At 43.5% G+C, this 23,363-nt stretch overlaps 2 protein-coding genes across 3 annotated transcripts in view; both read left to right on the top strand.

Moving 5' to 3' along the window:
• LOC136879389 (glutathione S-transferase-like) overlaps positions 1–23,363 on the top strand; it is a 363,810-nt gene that overhangs the window by 321,293 nt on the left and 19,154 nt on the right. The window lies entirely within an intron of this gene.
• Positions 9,637–23,363, top strand: part of LOC137501837 (glutathione S-transferase-like) — a 30,309-nt gene continuing 16,582 nt past the window's right edge. The window contains exon 1 of one of the 2 annotated variants that reach the window (XM_068228935.1): positions 9,637–9,796. In XM_068228935.1, the coding sequence (XP_068085036.1) occupies positions 9,661–9,796 (136 nt within the window). In that variant the 5' untranslated portion in view covers positions 9,637–9,660. Of the gene's footprint in view, positions 9,797–11,955; positions 12,145–23,363 lie in introns of those variants that run through there. The other variant, XM_068228934.1, reaches the window with a different exon arrangement.

The following is a 23,363-nucleotide window of genomic DNA, read 5'->3' as shown; positions in this document are numbered from 1 at the left end:
AAGTGGGATCCCTCGCCGAGTCCAAGGGAAAAGAACAACCCCGGACGATAAACCGATTAAGAAAGAAAGAAAGAAAGGAAGGAAGAAAGAAAGAAAGAAAAGAAAGAGGAGATCGTAGAAAGTGTGACCGCTGTAGAAATCTCTGAAACAGATGTATATGACCAGGATGAAGCAGGTGATATTATTAGCTCGAAGCCAAAACTTAGTGAAATTAAAGGCCATTCAAACATTGTCATTCAATATGTTGAAAATAACAACGATGAAAACATCTGCATATACGAATACCTTTTTTTGCTAGTCTTGGCTGATATGGCGACGATGGGATAGGAAAGGCCTAGGAGTTGGAAGGAAGCGGCCGTGGACTTAATTAAGGTAGAGTTCCAGCATTTACCTGGTGTGAGAATGGGAAACTACACGGAAAATCTTCTTGAGAGTTGCCGACAGTGGGATTCGAACCTACTATCTCCCAAATGAAAGTTCACAGCCGCTCGTCCCTAACCGTATGGCCAACTCGCCCGCTCAAATTATTACGGATATTTCAGGCACCTGCGCGAGTTAATTATTAAAGAAATGTATGTCAAAGGAAGATCAGTAGCAATCATGTCTAATAAATGTGCGCCTTGATTGCCATGTTATAAATCCGTACTGCACTAGTTCTGTAGGGCCGTGTATTGCATTATATCTTGTTTACTAAATAAACGTTGTATTTGTTAAGTTTAAAATACTGTACTATACACGATCCTTTTACTGAACAGAGTGTTTAAATATCTACCTCGGCTCATGACCTAGAGCCTCAATTAGTCCGGATTAGTAATATTCTACTGACTGGAAGTCCCAGGAATTCCTCCCAGCTAATTTCCACGAAATATACAAAACATTTCTGTAATTATTATTCCATGTTTGGCTGCATGGCGGTGTTTCAGGACAAGGCCGGTCAGCTAGGAAAGCAGTCTGTTTCACTGAAGACAGAAGTACGGCAGTGGTGCTCTCCCCTGTCGGAAACATCCACGGTATCCCCTGCCTGGCCGAGCGTAGCTATGATCTTGCATTTGGGAGATGGTCCGTTCAAACAGCCCCCACCTCAGCCCTGATGATGGTTTTCGTGGTTTCCCATTTTCACAGCAAGCAAATGCTTGGGCTGTACCCTAATTAACCCTCAACTGGTGACGTATTCCGGAAGGAACATAACTGGTGACATGGTGTCTGAGAGACGTCTATAATTTGAGCATTTTAATGGAATCACATTTCATTAAGGCGAGGTTTATTCATTTTATATTGAAAAGGCATATCTTGACGAATCGTTTAACACATTTTATTACCAACTCCATTGCACCAAAAATTTAAAAAAATTCTGAATCCAAGTGTATGTCACTTTATGAAGAAGAAATCTAGGTTTCAACTTAGATTGCATCATAGTCCCTCATATGCATCCGAATGGCTCAAAAACTACTTTCCTACACAGACTGAAACATAATCATTTCAGAAAACTTAAGTTTATCACACATTCACTGAAACTACAAAAACCTGCAATGCACTAATTTTTGCACTTTCAAAATATTCAAAAATATTACAAATATTTGTAATTTGTCTTATTTGATTTCTTTTTCGTCCAATACACACCCGAATCACATATTATATTTGTTTGCATGTTTTCACTAATCGCAAGAAAATACATATAGGGTCTATCTTTTTCTGAACCCTTTGGAGCAAAAGTGGCCTAAGTGTTCAAATTAAGAAGTGATCAATATACATGCCACACATATCTTGTGAAACTTCGTAAACGAACAGAAATATTACTTTTGATAACTTGTTTACATTGCGGAAATATCTTCATTGTTTGATTTGAAACAAGCAGGTAGAGAAGTAATACTAAAAGAGCTTCAAATTCCATGTCATCAGTGTCGTCAATTTCGGAACGATCCATGCGTTTGTATTTCTGTTTCATATTCCGCATTTTGACATTAGTCTATTGAACTATAAGTTGCACCATCTCCCTGGAAAATGTAAAATTCCAGGCAGTTTTAGGTTCTATTTGATTGCCAATTCTTGTTTGAGCACGTAACGCAGGTAACCGAATTATGTTGTGATTTGGTGTGCGTACATTTCTAGTAGGTTCTTTAGCGGAACATTCATAACGGTTTTTTTTACCATAGTAATAATGCTGTTCTGCGCATTCTTGATCTTCACCTTCACTACCTGTGCCTTCTTCTTCCGAGTCAGTACAATGATCACTTTCAATAGCAAAGTCACTGTCCACACCATTTTCAACATCACTAAATTCTGTATCTAACCACTGTGCTACCTGATTTTCGAACCCAGGACCTTCAGGCCTTATAGGTCGAGATGGAACAGCACGGTCTGCCATTGTTGAATTACGAACAAAAATTAAAAAGCTACGAGTTCACTTCGTACAACTTAAGAATCCACACATTAAAATGTTACACAACTGGTGACGTGGTGTCTACGAAGCCACTTGGAAACTTGTCTACACTCTGAGGAGAGAACGATAATACGGAGGGCGAATTTCTAATGATGAAACGTTTGTTGACAGAGAGATAAAAAGGTACTGCAAACCAAAAGTCTCACTTCCGATTGTGTGCTTAGGGGTGTACATGTATCTCCTACAAGGAGTCTGCCAGACACCACGTCACCAGTTGAGGGTTAAGGCCACGGCCGCTTCCTTTCCTATCGTTCCGTCGTCGAAAACTTTCGAAATGATGGGGCGGGGTTAAACCATTAGCAAAACAATTTCCATGCCTGTCGTAAAAGGCAAGTAAAGGTGTCCAGGGGCTCTTAACTTGCGAGCATGGGTTGGTGACAACGGGGTCCTAAGCTGAGTGCTGGAATTGCTTCGTTCCTCAGGTTCAGCCATCCCAGGTATCGTCAACTACGAGCGAAATGCATTCGGAAACAGCCTACTCAGCGCTTTTAAGGGGAAAGAGCAGCTTAGTGACGAAGTGACGTCATGCGCACTGAAGCTTCGTGATGATGTAAGCCCAGCCAGTACATCAGCTTTCAATCGCCATGGAAGATAGTTCAACAAAGCAAAACATCTGTTGAAATGTGTGTTCCTTTAAGAATTAAACAAATTTAAAAATTGTACGATTTTTCTTTTTCTTTCTTTCTTCATGCGTTTACCCTCCAGGGTTTTTTTCCTAGAATTCAGCGAGGGATCTGATCTCTACAGCCTCAAGAGCATTCTCCTGGAGCGTGAGACTTCAGGTCGGGGGATACAACTCGGAAGGAGGACCAATACCTCGCCCAGGCGGCCTAATGTGCTTTACTGAACAGGGGGCTTGTAGGAGGATGAGAAGTTCCGAAGGGATAGACAAGGAAGAGGGAAGGAAGTGGTCGTGACCTTATGTTAGGTACTATCCCGGTATTTGCCTAGAGGAGAAGTGGGAAACCACGGGAAGCCACTTCGATGATGGCTGAGGTGGGAATCGAATCCTCGTCTACTCAGTTGACATCCTAGGACCGAGTGGCAGCGCCTGGAATCGAACGCGGGTCTAATCGCTAATCGCCACAGACGCGGACAAACATGGCAAGTATGACAAAAGCTTGGATACAAATGTCTCTTCAGGAAATATTACTCTTGACTGTTGTATCCGTTCGTTCCTCATGATGATCCATGGTCTGTGTAATGGTGATGGGACATTCGATTCATTTTACTGAATCGATTCATTTGATTCCGTTCACGTTACTGAATCGATACAGTGATCCGATTCACGGCTCATTGGTCACCGCTCCTACTGCACCTGTGTAGTATGTGCTGGTAAGACAGCAGCAACAGCATTCAGTGCTCGCTGCTGTCATCTGGTCTTCATACTATGAACGCCCTTCTTAGAAAAAAAATGCTAGTCACTCTAATACATCGAAGGTTTCCGGTGACGTCGGATCGGAAAGGTTAGGATTAGGAAGGTAGCAGCCATGGCCTTAATTAAGATACAGTCCCAGCATTTCCTGGTGTGAAAATGGGGAAACTACGGAAAACCATCTTAACGGCTGCCGACGGTGGGATTCGAACCCACCATCCCCCGAATGCAAGCGCATAGCCACGCGATATTAACCGCACGACAACTCGCTCAGTCATTTTGAAAATATGTATTTTTCTATCAGCTGAGAATTTTTTTAAAATCGTCATATTTTGTATAGGCTACCCGAGATGTACAGTAGCCCGCTGGTTTTCGGATTCAACATACTGTTATTGAGTCTGTCCACATATGATTGAAGTCTTGTGCAACGATGTGACATATGAACTGAGAAAATACTGAGCCGTTCTTCCCAATATAGAACAGGTACTTTTGAGTGGTCATGAGCATGACTCATAGTCTTAGGGCAGGCTAGAGTCGAGTTTAATTGTCAAATGTCAACTAAGTTATAATACTAAGATTCATTAAACTAATAAATAGTATAACCCAATAGCCTACCTACTCACTAGCTACTTCAGAATTATGTTGTGACTACCTTTTTAATACTGCAAATAAATCCATCTATTATTTAAACCTCCCTGTAAGAAGAGGACAGTGAATGCAAATGGGTATTATTTTCAAATGAGCTGAGCTCGAGAGTCCATTATAGCATACGATTCTTTCAGTGTAGCATGGCTCACGTATGTCTCGCTGCAGTGAGCCGATAAGGAGCCGTGTGTATCTTGTGTTTCACTGAGCCGGCTCGTTCACGATTCTTTCCGTGTGCCATGATTCACTGTCTCGCTGCAGCGGAAGCTCGGCTCTCCGCGTGTCCAGTGAGCCAATAAGGAGCCGTGTGCATCATGTGTCTCACTGAGCCGCGCTCGTTCACGATTCTTTCGATGTGCCATGATTCACTGTCTCGCTGCAGCGGAAGCTCGGCTCTCCGCGTGTCCAGTGAGCCGATAAGGAGCCGTGTGTATCATGTGTCTCACTGAGCCGCGCTCGTTCACGATTCTTTCGGTGTGCCATGATTCACTGTCTCGCTGCAGCGGAAGCTCGGCTCCCCGTCAAAGTCCAGTGAGTGCGCCACTCAGCACTGTCCGCTGGGAGTAAGCTGAATCGTGTGCCGTGAGCTCGCCGTTCCTGTGAATCGATTCACTCGGACACTTGAATGAATCGATACACTGCTTCGAATCATGCATTCAGTAGCCAACACTACTGTGTAAGTACTCGAAGCGTCTCTGCTGCCCCGTTCTCTCCCGGTGCCAGCCGTCATGAGCGGAGCAAGTAGTGCATGCTCCTTGGTCAATCTTTGTTCTCTTCCGTCCGCGAAATTTAGGGAGACTTTCATTATCACGCCCCTCGTGGCCTTGTAGGCAACGGTCTAGTTTATGTGACAAACGGAAGCGCGCTGAACATTGTTGATTGTAGATCAATGACATGCGTTTGATGATATTGTTACGCTGTTGTAAGTTCACATCGACATTATTTAACACAACGAAATCACAGATATGTCGGTCCATTGTTTTGAACGTTTGAAAAAAATACCTGTCTAACCGTTTTAATTCAGAAGTTGTTTTGCTACAATGATTTGCACTTTTCAGGTTCATGTTTATCTAATGAAAGTATCAAGTACTTCATGTATTAAATTATCTTTGCGAGGCGCCCAGGAATCCAACAGTAAACAGTTCGATGGACCAGGGTAAGGTAAAAAGGTCAACTCCAGAAACATACGGAAAAGGTCTTCTGTCATTTTTGCAGATTTTGACCAGTGAACAATGAAATTAGGGGCTTTAAGCGGACCCTGCTGGACAGCTTGACTTGGTGGCTTTGATTCCTGCAGTATGATAAACAGACAGGGAAGGAGACGTCCCATTCACGATATAATTGGCATAATCGTGAATGAATGTGTCTGCGCTTTGTGATTGTGTAACACCACACACTACCTTCTTACCACGGCGATAAAGTATTCTCCCGGAGTGCGATTCTTTATTGATACCTGATTGATCTGCATTATACACATTATCAGCACCATACTGCTCTTTAAGCAATATTGTCTCTTCTCTCCAGGAATGCAGTATGTTAATAGTAGTTTCATTTTCTTCTTTTCGTGTGACAAACTGCATAATTTTTCGTGATCCTGTGTGAAAATGCTGCTTGAAATTTCATATCCATGCTGCACTTGCTGACAAAGGTAAATCAAGTGATTTGGCTTCTTCACGGACCCATTTTTTAAGTTCATATCGTGCACTATCAAGTTGTTTGCGCGAGCTTCCATAAATTTCATAAACATTATCTCGTACAACTGCTTATATTTATCTGTGACTGTAAAACTATAAGATGGCTTGCCAATAGAATCAGCTTTTGCAATATCTTCCTTAAAACGGTACAACTGCGTCTCGTGCTTAAATCGAGGATATCTGTTTTTCATAGAGTTCCATGATAAGTGAGGAAATGTTTGCTTTGGCTTCCGCTTGTTTGCACTCAACCATATGTTTATAACCTTTCTGTTTTCTTCCAATCACCATTCTACTCTATGTTTGCACGGGCTCTGTGGACCTTCTGATGTTGATTCCTGTTTTGATGAAGGTGAAGTAGATTCTTCTGATGGCGATTCGTATTCGTCGGGCACTAACACTGTTTCAGGTACTGGTTCGTATTCATTATTATCTAAAGCCTGCGTATATTATTTCTGTATCAGACTGTAATAGGCCTATATGTACTAAATACTGTAACATTGTCTCATCTTCTTTGGTTAAAACGGAGAGCTGAAAATTATTTCCTTTAAAGTGATTATATAACGCATTCACTACGTTAAAATGGTGGATTTTTATAGGTAGAAGCTTACTTCGGAATGACCCGTACACAACTCAAAATGCCTCACTGGACTCCCAGTGCCTTCTCCCCCCCTTTCTCTCGCTCGCTCGCTTCTCCTTACATCGCACCAGCAGTAGTGTTGGCTACTGAATGGATGATTCGAAGCAGTGTATCGATTCATTCAAGTGTCCGAGTGAATCGGTTCACAGGAAAGGCCAGCTCACGGCACACGATTCAGCTTACTCCGTCCGGCTCCATGGCTAAATGGTTAGCGTGCTGGCCTTTGGTCACAGCGGCCCCGGGTTCGATTCCCGTCAGGGTCGATAATTTAAACCTTAATTGGTTAATTTCGCCGGCACGGGGGCTGGGTGTATATGTCGTCTTCATCATCATTTCATCCTCATCATGACGCGCAGGTCGCCTACGGTGTCAAACCAAAAGACCTGCATCTGGCGAGCCGAACGTGTCCTCGGAAACTCCCGTCACTAAAAGCCATACGCCATTTCATTTCAGCTTACTCCCAGCGGACAGTGCTGAGTGGCGCACTCACAGCTCACTAGCGGGACACTGGACGTTGGCGGGGAGCCGAGCTTCCGCTGCAGCGAGACAAGGAATCATGGCATACCGAAAGAATCGTACGCAAGCACGGCTCAGTGAAACACAAGATACACACGGCTCCTTATCGGCACACTGGACACTGGCGGAGAGCCGGAGCTTCCGCTGCAGCGAGACATACAGTGAGTCATGGCACACCGAAAGAATCGTACGCAGTCACGGATCAGTGAGACACAACGCTCACATGGTTCATTATCGGTACACTGGACATTGGCGGGGAGCCGAACTTCCTCTGAAGCAATACATACAGAGCCATGGTACACTGAAAGAATCGTATGCTATAATGTACTCTCGAGCTCAGCTCATTTGAAAATAATACACACTTGCATTCACTGTCCTCTTTTTACAGAGAGGTTTAAATAATATATGGATTTATTTGTAGGGTTAAAACGGCAGTCAAAACATAATTCTAAAGTAGCTAGTAAGTAGGTAGGTTATTAGGTTATACTATTTATTAGTTTAATGAATCTTAGTATTATAAGTTAGTTGACATTTGACAATTAATTAAACTCGACTCTAGCCTGCCCTATGACTATGAGTCATGCTCATGACCACTCAAAAGTACCTGTTTTATATTGGGAAGAACGGCTCAGTATTCTCTCAGTTCGTATGTCACATCGTTGCACAAGACTTCTATCATATGTGGACAGTAAGTGAGCCGACTGGCGCAATAACTTAACCAACAGTATGTTGAATCAGAAAACCAGTGGGCTACTGTACATTTCGGGTAGCCTACACAAAATATGACGATTTTAAAAAATCCTCTGCTGATAGAAAAGTACATATTTTTAAAACTGACTGAGCAAGTTGGACGTGCGGTTAGTGTCGCGTAGCTATGCGCTTGCATTCGGGGGATGGTGTGTTCGAATCCCACCGTCGGCAGCCGTTAAGATGGCTTTCCGTAGTTTCCCCATTTTCACACCAGGAAATGCTGGGGCTGTACCTTAATTAAGGCCGTGGCTGCTACCTTCCTAATCCCAGACCTTTCCGATCCGACGTCGCCGGAAACCTTCGATGTATTAGAGTGACTAGCATTTTTTTCTAAGAAAGGAGTTTCATAGTATGAAGACCAGTTGGCAGCAGCGAGCACTGAATACTGTTGCTGCTGTCTTACCAGTACATACTACACACATGCAGTAGGAGCGGTGACTCTAATGTGCCGTGCATCGGATCACTGTATCGATTCAGTAACGTGAACGAAATCAAATGAATCGATTCAGTAAAATGAATCGAATGTCCCATCACTGCAGCAGTTCAAAATAACTTCATTCCGATTGGACACTGAGGATCCCCACCCGTACATATTTACCGTCCTGTAACTCATAGATTCATGCACGATAGGATGTAATATTCTAGGGTTGTACATACTTCGATGTGCTCTTTCGGATGGTGTATAAATCGGTTTCAAGTTTTCTTAACATTGATTGATGGTCCCTTGTAAGAGATAAGGCATACGTTTTATTTACGTGAATTCAATTGCGGGGGTCTGCTTCCACCTGTGGTTCAACCCGGGAGCAGGTAGTGTATTCAGCGTCACGCCAATGTCATTTTGATAATGGGAACGGATGAGTTGACTAAGGGAGATCGGATAGGGAAGACGAAAGAAATAAAACCTCTCGTAAGTCGAATGCGGATCAGGTACAGGAAGAACGACTGGAGTGTTCACTGAGTCACCCGAATATGATCCGTGAGGAATGTTCATATACATAGTGTGTCTGTGATGATATAACGAACTTCCAGGGACGGTGGAGGACAGCAAATGGATCAATTGGAGATAAGGAACCATATTCTGGAAACGATCGAGTGAAAAGTTCACCAAAATTCTACTCATTTAAGTCCGTTTACCAGTACAAGTTTCACAAGCTGCTCCAGTTACAACGAATGTTCGAAATGGTGTCCCCCTGAGTCAATGCAGACATTGCATCGTCGCACAAAGTTCTGTCGTACCCGTTCGAACATCCCCGGTGTCGTTTGAACAGCGTCGCAGGCAGCCAAGAGGTCCTCTTCAGTCTCGACAGAAGTGTCACATGGCCCCACAACAAGTAACCAAGTGTGCTGAGATCAAGTGAACGGGCGGACGTTAAACAACTTGGAGTATAAATAACTTTCGATCTGAACGTTTCCGGACTACGGTTCCTTATTTCAAACTGATCCATTTGCCATCCGTCATCATCCCTGAAATGTTCTAACATCACGGATACTTACCTAACGAAGCTGCTATTAGTCAGCAGAAAATCCGAGATAACAAGAAGAGGGGCAGGTATCTTATAAGGTGTGTTGGCGAGGAGGCGGCTTCAGTCAGCTACAAGCAGTCATGGCCCCCAAGTACAAGCTCACATACTTCGACTTCAAGGGACTGGCCGAGCCCATCCGGTATCTGCTCTCTTATGGAGGTGTCGACTTCGAAGACAACCGCATCAAGAGAGAAGATTGGCCCAAACTGAAGCCAAGTAAGTCCGTTACTGTTCTGCTAACAAAATTCGGCACGCAGTCCGATTCGTGAAGATGCTCGCACGAAGTGGCGGCTTCGTAGTCAGTTTAGATAAAATGTGCCGAATTTCATACTTTTGCATTTTATGGCATTTCTGGTATCTAATTTATGGAATAAAACAGTATTTTATTTCAAATTCATAGCCTTAGAACACTCGCTGCCATGGCCCAACGTCTTCCTTAGAACTGTTCTTCCATGAATCATTCTGGTTTTTAAAAAAAATTACAAGTTGCTTTACGTCGCACTGACACAGATAGGTCTTACGGCGACGATGGGATAGGGAAGGACTAGGAGTTGGAAGAAGCAGCTGTGGCTTTAATTAAGGTACAGCTCCAGCATTTACCTGGTGTGAAAATGGGAAACCACACGGAAAATCTTCTTGAGGACTGTCGACAATGGTGTTTGAACACACTATCTCCCGAATGGAAGAACACAGCTGCGTGACGCTAACCGCATAACGAACTCGGTAGAATAAACAGTGTTCAGTGAGTCACTCGAATATAATTACCATCGGTAGCGGTGGGGGGAGAGGAAAGACAGTCGCCTCCCCACTCTGTTGAGGAAACATTACATTTTTATACTATTTTAGTCTGCTGAAACTACGAATTATAGGGGGGGGGGGGGGGGAAGCAATGTGTACAAGCCCTGTTGTCTTATCAGCTAATTCTTCCCTTTGAAAATCCACAGCCTGTTTCCAGTCATTCGACCGGGTCAGGAATGCAATGAATGAAGCCCCATCTAGTGGCGAGGATAGGAAATGTGCCGGCTGCCGAAGCCTGTCGCACTCCTCTGGGGCAACGATTAATGAATGAAAGATGAAATTAAATGTTAATGGAGAGTGTTGCTGGAATGAAAGATGACAGGGAAAGCCGGAATACCCGGAGAAAAACCTGTCCCGCCTCCACTTTGTCTAGCAAAAGTCTCCCATGGAGTGACCGGGATTTGAACCACGGTATTCAGCGGGGAAAGGCCGACGCGCTGCCGCCTGAGCCACGTAGGCTTCTAATTCTTTCCTTTATTTACTTTAATTTTTAACACAATTATTGGCAGAAATACGCACAAAATGTCGTTCGTCGCGGCTAACCGATTTGTATAGTGCCACAGCAAGTTGTGGAGACTTTGCACGTGTTGTGAGGAAGGAAGGTAGGGGTGTAATTTTTTTCCAAGGTCATGGACACTGAGATATGAAAATGAAAACCTACAACCTGTTTTCCAGTCATTGACCGGGTCAGGGATGTAATGAATGAAGCATATATAGGCTGTTATTACAGTGGGGTCGCCACTCCCAAAGTGATTTATTAATGAGTGATAAATGCTATGAAATGATAATGGAGAGTGTTGGTGGAATGAAAGATGACAGGGAAAACCGGAGTACCCGGAGAAAAAACCTGTCCCACCTCCGCTTTGTCCAGCACAAATCTCACTTGGAGTGACCGGGATTTGATCCACGGTATCCAGCGGTGAGAGGCCGACGCGCTGCCGTCTGAGCCACGAAGGCCCACTGAGATATGATTCACCCGATTTCCACGCTCAGTCGTCAATCTGGCAGTCTCTTTAATGTCTGTTAGTTTCTTAGTGTGTAGTAAAATGCTACGTTATTTTTATTTGTATAATTACCCCGTACTTCTATTTAATTTCAATACACGTGCAATATTGTTCCTTTGGTGAAAATGTTATTGTATGGTATTGAATCAAAATCTCAACCAAAAAATTACTATTATTATCGCACTTAAGTTGGTAGACTGCAAACCTTTACCCCTCTGTCGAAATTCGCTCAGAGAGCATAAAAAAACTTACCACTCTGTAGCCTTTTTGCAGTTTTATGTATATACCCCCTCCCCCCCCCCCTCCCACGTCCGACCGCTATATCCCTCAAAAATGGGTACCTTTTGTTCCCTGTACAGTTTGCCCCCTCCCCCACTGCCCCGCCCACTTCTAACGTCCAATCGCCGCTACTAAATATGAACATAAGAACTCCATCCTGCATTCATGAGGAGTGTTCATATGGATCATAGAATGCATTACTCAGCAGAAAATCCGGCGGCAACTGTTATCTGTTCTCTCGCGATGCATGACCTTCACGAGAAGTTGCTGAGTAATGCTGGTGAGAGCGACAGGCATGTTATAAGCTGTGTTGGCGAGGAGGCGGCTTCAGTCAGCTAACAGCAGTCATGGCCCCCAAGTACAAGCTCACATACTTCGACATCAAGGGACTGGCCGAGCCCATCCGCTATCTGCTCTCTTATGGAGGTGTCGACTTCGAAGACAACCGCATCAGTAAAGATGAATGGGCCAAAATGAAGCCAAGTAAGTCCAATACAGTTCTATTGACAATATCCGGCATGCAGTCCGATTCGTGAACATGCTCGCTGAAGTGACGAGTTTGTAATCAATTTAGATAAAATATGCCGAATTTCAGATTTTTTGCATTTTATGGTAGTTTAATTTATTGGAATAAAAATAGGCTTAGATCAAGTGAAATGACCTTGAAGTCGCCGCCACGCCCCAATTTGTTCTTTTACGAAGTGTAAATTCTGTACTGGATACCATTTATTATGTCAGTAAAGCATCATGTTAACCTTTAGCAGTAGTTATCTCAAAACTACAATGTTTCATATAAAGGCACATTTTTCTCAGGAACAACACAACAAAATACAGGTTTGATATTTTCACTGATTTTTGCTCCAATAAAAATGCATACACTATCACGTTGTTTAAGGAAAAATTATTCATAATATATAATATTATATAATATTATTCATAATATATTTTATTAGACACCATGTGCCTGAAATAATCCCAGAAAAATAATTAATATTATTTCAGTACGCATTATAAATATGCTTTCAATTTCAGATTCATGAAATAATAGAACAAGGCAGAGACAATAGGCTGGGTATAGTGATTACAGTCTCCCATTAAGGCGGAGGAGGGAGGACGAGGGTCTCTTTAACGGGGCACAAACATGCATTTTTTAATTTTATTCGGTATAGAATGTTCATTAAACTTACAATAAACATTCAGCTCGACACAGTAGACATTCAATTAATGCAATTTTATTTACTGGTGGCCTATGATAACGAGAGAGAAATGTGTGTGTGTGTGTGTGTGTGTGTGTGTGTGTGTGTGAATAGCATCGCAGTGAGCAATTGTCACGTCAATCACGTCGAGTTCTCTTCACGTTGTTAATACCATCACTTTCCGTTTCACTGAACCCTACAGTTTGGCCTTTCTGACTTGTAAGCAGCAAACAAAACGTTTAATGGTTCTGAAGTCACTATGTGGGTTTCTTATCTATCTTTCTTGGTTATTACAGTAGTTAGCCTGTTCGTTGACATTCAGATTAACGCCAGAATTCCTCCGATCATCTGAACGTTTATTTGTTTATCGTGATCCAACTTAACTGGCTCGTCGTCTTGCAACATCATTCTGTACCTGCCGGTGCGTGTGATTACGTAATTCGGAAACTGTAGTACTTCTAGTGATACCTGGGGGTCCCTAGTGCTGAATCGGTCGACCTCGGTTGTCTTCGAGATTCATATCGGCAACCTTTGAAACACAAACTACGAATCGAGTATGCATCGCCGTACACTTCACGTCCTAAGGTACTATAGTACTGTTGTTGTTACACAGCAAAGCCAAAATATAGAATTCATGCTAGGAACAAGATTCGCATTGAGAAATGTTAAATCTCTGTATATAAAATAACATGTCCTGACTGACTGACTGACTCATCATCGCCGAGCTAAAACTACTGGACATAAAAATGAAAGTTTGAGGATACATTTATATTACAATGTAGGCGCGCACTAAAGGAGGATTTTTGGATATTCCGTCGCTAAGGGGGTGAAAAGGGGGGTGAACTTTTAAAATGAGTGTATCTATATCTCAAAGACTTAACAGTTTAAAGATGTGAAAATTGGTATTTGAATCTTCTTTAAAAATAAGGAAACCACGAACCTGCTACGCTGGCGTAGCAGCGGGAGAGGTGATACTCCCACGTGGCGCGTCCCAGGTAGCGGATATGTGGTTCCTAACCGGCTTGCCGGCGGACTTGAGGGAAATAAAATACCTCTCGCGGACAAAACACACACAACTCCCTGTGGGTGGGGGACGCCGACGAAGTATACACCCACGGTATACCCTGCCTGTCGTAAGAGGCGACTAAAAGGGGAGACCAAGGGATGATTGCCTTGGAACCATGAATATACTTGTGATTAGTACCAGCACGCGGAGAGCATCATGGGTCGCTTTTACTTGCGCGTAGTACCACTATACTATGTACCAAATAGGTTTGTGATTAGTAGCACACAGGAGCACCGTGCGGTCGGCTTTTGCAGTACCTGTGATTAGTACCACCATATGAGCAGGACCATGGGATGATAGCTACCATGGTTCTGCCTTGCCTATGATTAGTACCCACTAGATGAAGAACACCACGGGATAGGGCAAGGTTCCTGTGGTTAGTACTCTTATGTGCTGAACACCATAGAGTTGCGCTGCCTGTAAATGGCGCCGCAATGTGAGAAAAAACATAGGTCTGTATTATATGTCAAATTTTATAACCTCTGAGTAGTACCATAATGTGTGGAATACCGCAAGTCTCTGCTACTTTTGATTAGTACCGCAACAGGACGAATACAATGGTTCTACTTTCCTAGCGATCAGTACCGTTATGAGGGGCCGATAACTTGGATTTTGGACCCCTTTTAGACTGCAAACATCATCGTTTGTGTTATGCTATAGCAGCAGTCCCTTGGTCAGTTGTCCTATTCTTTTACGTCAGTTTGTGTGAATGTAAAGCATTGCGGGTCGCATCCACTGATTGTTTTAAATTCATGTCCATCCATTCATTCTTCGTTCTCAGGCTTTGAATTCTGGTCACTGGAGAATTTTAGACTTTTAATGTGTCATTCCATTTCGTCTCATTGTACCATTAGGGGCCGATGACCTCGATGTTAGGCCCCTTTAAACAACAATCATCATCATCATCATCTAAAAATAAGGAAACACGTATTTTTTTGTTTTCGGAAAATCCTCCTACGGGGGGGGGGGGGTGAAAAAGGTGAAATAGGGGTTGTATACCTTTTATGAGGATACTTATATCTTAAGAGGGGGTAAACAGGAGTGATAAAGGGGGTGAATATTTAAAATATGTATATCTACGACATATCTCAAAAACGTAACATGTTACAGACGTAAAAATTGGTATTTGGAATCTTCTAGAAAGTAAAGGAACACGCATAATCTCTTTTAAAAGTAAAGTAACACGTATTTTTTGTATTCGGGAAAAACACGTAATGCGGGGTGGGGGGTAAAATGACTCAAGATATCACAGACGTGAAAATTTGTATTTAGAATCTCAGAGACGTATTTTTTCGGAAACAATGCTTAAAAGGAGATGGGGAAAAAGGACTGAAAAGGGGTTGGTTTATTTTTATTAGGATACTGGTATCTCCAAAACTGAAGATATTACAGACGTGAAAATTGGTATTTAGAATCTCCTTTAAAAATGAAGGAACACTCATTATTTGTTTTCTGAAAAATCCACTTAAGGAGAAGTGTTAAAGGGGGTGAATTTTTAAATGAGCATATCTCCTAAGTTAAGCAACATTGGGCGTGGTCAAGATTTGGATGGGTTGCACGCGCTGTTGATGGGGGAGGTAAGGGAATGGAGGAGCGGAAAGGAACTGGCTACCCTACCGTACGTAGACTCCTCTGCGGAGGTTCGGACCTGCCTTCGGACAGAATACACCCTTACCTTACCTTAAAGGACTGTAATCACAGATAAGAATTTTTGCGCTTGATGTTATACTGAATAGAGTAGGTAGTAAATAAGTTGCAGCTTTGCGAGCGAATGCAATAAGACCTCGACAAAGTTGTGAGATGGATGCCAGACGATGGTACAATGGTGAATGGGGTGAAAACTTCTCTCGGTTTTTTACTTACTGTGTTGATGGGGTAAAAAATAAAATGGCGTATGGCTTTTAGTGCCGGGATGTGTGCGAGAACTTCGGCTCGCCAGATGCAGGTCTTTTGATCTGACTTGCGCGTCGTCATGAGGATGAGATGATGATGATGAAGACGACACATATACCCAGTCCCCGTGCCAGAAGAATTAACCAGTTATGGTTAAATGGTGTGAAAGTACCTCACGGGGATTGCTTTAAGTATCTAGGGTTAGTGTAAGGAAATATTTTTACTGGGATCTTCACATTTACGTGGTTGTGAATAAAGTTACAGATCTCTTCACATGGTTATGAGGGCGTTTAGTAGTAGAGGGCGTATAAGTCTCTGGTAAGACCCCAACTAGAGTATGGTTCCAGTGTATGGGACCCTCACCAGGACTTCTTGATTAGATAACTGGAAAATTGGCAAAGGAAAGCAGCACGATTTGTTACGAAAATGTTGCAGGCTTTGGGATGGGAAGACTTGGGAGTAAGGAGACGAGCTGCTCGATTAAACGGTATGTTTCCAGCTGTCGGTGGAGAGATGGAATGGAATGATATGAATAGACGAATAAGCTTGAATCGAGTTTTTAGAAGTAGGAAAGATCATAACTTGAGGATAAAGTTGGAATTAAAGAGGATAAATTGGTGCAAATATTCATTTATAGGACGAGGACTAAGGGATTGGAATAATTTATCAAGGGAAATGTTCGGGTGCGCCTCTGTGGTGTAGTGGTTAGTGTGATTAGGTGCCACCCCCGGAAGCCCGGGTTCGATTCCCGGCTCTGCCACGAAATTTAAAAAGTGGTACGAGGGCTGGAACTGGGTCCACTCAGCATCGCGAGGTCAACTGAGTAGAGGTGGGTTCGATTCCCACCTCAGCCATTCTCGAAGTGGTTTTCCGTGGTTTCCCACTTTTCCTCCAGGCAAATGCCGGGATGGTACTTAACTTAAGGCCACGGCCGCTTCATTCCCTCTTCCTTGTCTACCCCGTCCAAACTTGCCATCCCGCCGCAAGGCCCCTGTTCAGCATAGCAGGTGAGGCCGCCTGCCCGAGGTACTGGTCATCCTTCTCAGTTGTATCACGACCCAGAGTCTGAAGCTCTAGGACACTGCCGTTGAGGTGGTAGAGGTGGGATCCCTCGCTGAGTTCGAGGGAAAAACCGTCCCTGGAGGCTAAATAGATAAAGAAGAAGAAGAAGAAGAAGAAGAAGAAGAATTTTCTCGACACGAATAACGGAGCATCGACACAGATAGGACAGTACAAGCCCCAACATTTATGTAGTGTAAAAAGAAACACGGAAAACAATCTCCAGAGTTGTCGACGGTGAGGTTCGAACCCACTATCACCAGAGCGGAAATTGGCAGCTACCTATTTTGGTGGACGAAATCCTGGTCTTCGGAGAATGACCGTGTACGGAAAATGAAATGGAAGAGTGTGAAAATACAGTTCCTACACCTCGCGAGGTTGGAAGAGGACAGAAGTTAACCAAGTGAGAAGTGCTAGGCTCAGCTTGGTCACCCACGTTTCCAACATGTGTGCCCCTTTCAGTTGCCTCGTAGGACTCACGGTGGGTTTAGGTGCCTTTGGAAGTACAACTGGTTACGTGCCAGATGCGACCGTGCCGGATTCGACCCATCAATCACTTACAATTGATCTGCATTAAGGGCTGTCACCAAGTGGCAGATTGCTTATAAGTAGCTAACTTGGTCTTTTCTAAAATAAAGGTCTGACACCATTGTTAGCAGGTTCGAGTGCCGTTGGTCGAAAGAAAAATATAATAATGTTGCTGGCTTTGCGTCCCAGTAACTACTTTTGTGGTTTAAGGAGACGCCGAGGTGCCAGAATTTAGACCCGCAGGACTTATTTTACGTGCCAGTAAATCCACCGACACAAAGCTGACGTATTTGAGCACGGCAGGGTAGGAAAGTTGGTGGTAGACAATTTCTAATCACTAGATTGCATGCCAAACGCCGGGATTTAAATCCAAACCTTTTCGCAGTGTTCAAATGGAGTGAGGGGATATGATGCTGTTGATGGTGATTCGGCCGTCGGATGGCGACGTAAAGCATTGAGCAGACCCCTTGGTATTATTCGAGAGGAGTTGGCTACGTGCCGAAACCTGGTTCTATCTCTCCCTACTTCATTATCATAATCCCACATCCAGACGCGCAGGTCGCCCAAGGGAATCAGGTAGAAAGACCTGCACTAGGCAAGGAATGGGAATGGGAAGGAAGCGGCCCTGGTCAAGTACAGACCCAGCACTCGCCTGGTGTGAAAATGGGAAACCACGGAAAACCATCTTCAGGGCTGCCGACGGTGGGATTCGAACCCACTACCTTCCGGATGCAAGCTCAGGGCCGCGCGCCTCTAACCGTATGACCAACTTGCCCGGTGGGAAAAGACGTAAACGCATCACCATGTTTCGTGTTGTAAAACGAGTTTCCCCAGATGTATTATGTAAAGTAGGGGCCGTAGCTGCGGTGGCGTGCCAGATGCGACCGTGCCGCATGCGACTCGTGCCACTAGCGACCGCATAATCTGTAACCGTGCCGGATGCGACCGGCGTTGACAAACAAATTGTCATTTGATAAATTGTGTCATCACCCAAGATAAGGTAAGCTAAACGAAGTGCAATGCCATTTCAATAAGTCCTATAAGCAGCCACTGCCCCTACTTTACATAACACTTCTGGGGGAAACTCGTTTTACAATACGAAATATGGTGATGCGTTTACGTCTTTTCCCACCGGGCGAGTTGGTCATGCGGTTAGAGGCGCGCGGCCGTGAGCTTGCATCCGGGAGATAGTGGGTTCGAATCCCACTGTCGGCAGCCCTGAAGATGGTTTTCCGTGGTTTCCCATTTTCACACCAGGCGAATGCTGGGGATGTACTTGACCAGGGCCGCTTCCTTCCCATTCCCATTCCTTGCCTAGCGCAGGTCTTTCTACCTGACTCCCTTGGGCGGCCTGCGCGTCTGGATGTGGGATTATGATAATGAAGTGGGGAGAGATGAAACCCGCTTTCGGCACGTAGTCTACTCCTCTCGAATAATACCAAGGGGTCTGCTCAATGCTTTACGTCGCCATCCGACGGCCGAATCACCATCAACAGCATCATATCCCCTCACTCCATTTGAACACTGCGAAAAGGTTTGGATTTGAATCCCGGCGTTTGGCATGCAATCTAGTGATTAGAAATTGTCTACCACCAACTTTCCTACCCTGCCAGCCAACATTCTGATGGTGAATTTTATTTTTTTCATCCAGGCTAAGTGGCTCAGACGGTTCAGACGGTTGAGATGATGGTGTTCCGACTCCAACTTGGCAGGTTCGATCCTGGCTCAGTCCGGTGGTATTTGAACGTGCTCAAATACGTCAGCTTTGTGTCGGTGGATTTACTGGCACGTAAAATAAGTCCTGCGGGACTAAATTCCAGCACCTTGGCGTCTTCTTAAACCATAAAAGTAGTTACTGGGACGTAAAGCCAGCAACATTATTAGGCCCCTATATGTTTCTTTCGACCAACGGCACTCGAACCTACTAACAACGGTGTCAGACCTTTATTTTAGAAAAGACCAAGTTAGCTACTTATAAGCAATCTGCCACTTGGTGACAGTCCTTAATGCAGATCAATTGTAAGTGATTGATGGGTCGCATGCGGCGCGGTGCTTATCCGCTCGGTCGCTATTGGCACGATAATGGCCGGGTCGCATCCGGCACGGTCGCATCTGGCACGTAACCGTAGCTGCTTATAGGACTTATTGAAATGGCATTGCACTTCGTTTAGCTTACCTTATCTTGGGTGATGACACAACTTATCAAATGACAATTTGCTTGACAACGCCGGTCGCATCTGGCACGCCACCGTGCAACTACGGTCAGGATGGCCACATGAACGAGTGTTAAAGAATCCCAGCTCTTACATAGAACTTACTATTGTCTACTGTTTGTTGAAACTTGTACGGTCATGTGACTGATAAGCGACGCCACACCCGCTCTCGACACGTGTCTGCTTATCTACAAATAAACTATCGTAAACACAGCTCTCTTATCTTGTCACCTCTGTGATGTAACACTAAACAGCAGCCATTCAACCCGTCTGCCTCTTACCCATACACTGCCTGCTAATCTTATTACTCTATGAATCCATTTCATCCCTGCCTTCCTACTATACTTCATTAATCTATTCCTACTACTTTATGACAGTGGAGTTTATTTACCATCCTTTCCACTTCCTCGAGCGTAATGTCACTAAAATCGTTGTCTTCCCCATGAGCTCGGTTGCTCGCGACGTCACCAGGTGGATTTCATTTTACGTTGAGCAGCTTTTCAAAATATACCTGTATTCAGTAGCGGCGACTGGGAATTAGAAGTAGGGGGAGGGGGGAATATACACACAACAGAAAGTGGTCGGGTGGGGGGTTATACATTAAAAAAATGAACAAAAAAGATACAAATGGTTAAGTTTTTGAAGCTCTTTGAGCGAATTTCAACAGACAGGTCCGGCAATAATAGTTTTTTTGAGATTTTGATTCAATACTATACAATAAACTTTCACCGAAGAAACAATATTACATACGTATTACAATTAAATAGAAGTACGGCGTGATTATAGTATTTGACTACACACAAAGAAACTAACAGACAATGTTAAAGAGACTGCCAGACTGACGATTGCACGCGGCAAGCAGGTGAATCATACCTCAGTGTCCACGACCTTGGCAAAAAATATACCCCTGTTAAAATTCCTCATGGTATATGCGAAGTCTCCAATACTTGCTGTGGCGCTATACAAATAGGTTAGCCGCGACGAACGACATTTTGTGCGTATTTTCGATAATAATTTTGTTAATAATTAAAAAGTCTACAAATTGTTTTTTAATAATTCCTATAATTCCTAGTTTCGGCCGACTAAAATGGAATAAAAATGTAATGTTTTCTCAACAAATTGGGGGGGGGGGACTGAACCCCCTCGCCCCCCGTAGTCGCCGCTACTGCTTGTATTATAATATTACGTAATTTACAGTGATGTTCCCTCACTCTAGAATGAGGGAAAAGTTGCAACAATTCAGTGTGTGTTCTATTTCCTGACGACTTTCTCCACATTCCAGAACAGAATGGATGTAGGCAAGGCCACGGCCTTGGTGCAGGCCATTGGCTTACAGGTACAGTAGATGCAGAGATTCAAGTCCTGTGCGCCCGCGCTAATGGATGCCAGAATTTGAAATAAATACTGAGGCCAAGGTCATAACATACTAGACACCAGGTAGTCAAGATCGTTTCTGTATTGTTAAGTCCCGACGTCCCAACAACAGATGAAAAACAGACCGAACTGCTAAAGAAGACACCTGAGAAAGTCAGTGACCAGGAATCATTCGAAGAAATGGAATATACAGGGTTATTCACCTAAGATGTTACACGGAAATAACTTCTAAACCATTAAAGATATCTGTATTCTTTTTCCATACTCGTAAATGGTACCCAGTAACTTGTAAAATAATGTGCTACCTATTCTCATGGAGTGATTAAGAACCGAGATATTGACACTAACTCCATATTTTTAAATAGAATGACAGAGTCATACAGCTGGTCTAGAAGTACAACTACGTACAATTTCAAATATGTAAGTATTTTGAAAATCGGACAGTTAGTTTTTCAGATCAATAAGAACAGAATGCGCTGTTTTGCATGCCGCATCAGACAACATGAAGTCGGGCAAAGACATATTGACGCGCAAGCAGGTTCTTGGGTGTGATTCCAGCCACAGAATGGATACCAGGAATGTAAGCATATCGTACACATGTGATGGGTTTGCAAAGTGTGTATGACAGGCGAACTCATGACAGGACAGGGAAGCGTGATGTTTTTAAAAGGAATAAAATAATTACTTTTGACTCCAAAGGAACATAACGAAAGCTATAATTGTCACTGATTTGAGTGTACAGTTCATACTACTGTATGAATTGAGAAATAAACATAATACAGGACACCGGAAGAGCTCCTTGTAGAAAAGAATAATCTCCCTTCCCTGTTACGCATTCACCAGTCATACATTAATGTTACACACCCAGTGTATGCTACGGTACATCACATTATTTGTACGATAGTTTACAGTACATGGCTGGTATCTGTTCTCTGGCTGGAATCAATGCCAGGAAACAGCTTGCGTGCCAATACGTCCTTGGCCGACCGTACGCTGTCTGATACGGCACACAAAATCTCAAATACGTTCTTATTGATATCTCAAAAAGTAACTGTCCGATTTTGAAAATACTTACATATTTGAACTTGTACGCAGTTGAACTTTTAGGCAAGCTGTGTGCATTCCTGCAGTTCCATTTAAGAATATGGAGTTAGTGTCAATATCTCGGTTATTGCTATTTGCTTTACGTTGCACCGACACAGATAGGTCTTATGGCGACGATAGGATAGGAAAGGCCTAGGAATGGGAAGGAAGTGGCCGTGGCCTTAATTAAGGTACAGCCCCAGCATTTGCCTGGTGTGAAAATGGGAAACCACGGAAAACCATCTTCAGGGCTGCCGACAGTGGGGTTCGAACCCACTGTCTCCCGATTACTGGATACTGGCCGCACTTAAGCGACTGCAGCTACCGAGCTCGGTAATATCTCGGTTATTAGTCACCCCATGAGAATAAGTAGCACGTTATTTTACAAGACCCTGCGTACCATTTACGAATATGAAAACAGAATGCCGATATATTTAATGGTTTAGAAGTTATTTCCGTGTAACATCTTAGGTGAATAACTCTGTATATTCCGTGTAACAAACATACACCAAAATATATGAAATCCATGAATAAACAATTATCCATACGTAATACTGGGTTTTTCATATTTTAAAACCAATGGTATCAAGTAATGAGATCTTAATTGTTTGGTTTAGCTTTTTGTTGTTTTGTTTAATGCAGCCCTCCATGCCACCCTATCCTGTGTAAACCTTTTAATTTCTACATAGCTACTACATACTACATCTACTATGAACTGTTTGTACCATGGCCTAGCCCCGCTCATTTTACAGCCTACACTTTCCTCAAAAACTAACTTTACAAGACTTGGGTGACTTCAGATGTACTCTATTATTCTCTCTTTTCTTCTGGTCAAATGTCATTCTCCGTGGCTAAATGGTTAGCGTGCTGGCCTTTCGTCACAGGGGTCCCGGGTTCGATTCCCGGCAGGGTCGGAAATTTTAGCAATCATTGGTTAATTTCACAGGCACGGGGGCTGGGTGTATGTGTTGTCTTCATTATCATTTCATCCTCATCACGACGCGCAGGTCGCCTACGAGCGTCAAATCAAAAGACCTGCACATGGCGAGCCGAACCCGTCCTGGGATCTCCCGGCACTGAAAGCCATACGGCATTTAATTTTCTGGTCAAATTTAGCCAAATTTTTCTCCTCTCACCAGTTGAATTCAGTTTCTCTTCATTTGTGATTCGATCTATCTTTCTCGCCTTCAGCATTCTTCTGTAACACCACATTTCAAAAGCATCTATCCTATTTATTTCTGAGCTCGTTATCGTCCATGTTTCACTTCTATACAGTGCCACGCTCCAGAC

Source organism: Anabrus simplex, chromosome 8 (assembly GCF_040414725.1).
Source record: "Anabrus simplex isolate iqAnaSimp1 chromosome 8, ASM4041472v1, whole genome shotgun sequence".
Classification (NCBI taxonomy): Eukaryota; Metazoa; Arthropoda; class Insecta; order Orthoptera; family Tettigoniidae; genus Anabrus; species Anabrus simplex.
Note: the sequence above shows the minus strand (reverse complement) of the source record. Positions and strands in the feature narration are given on the sequence as shown.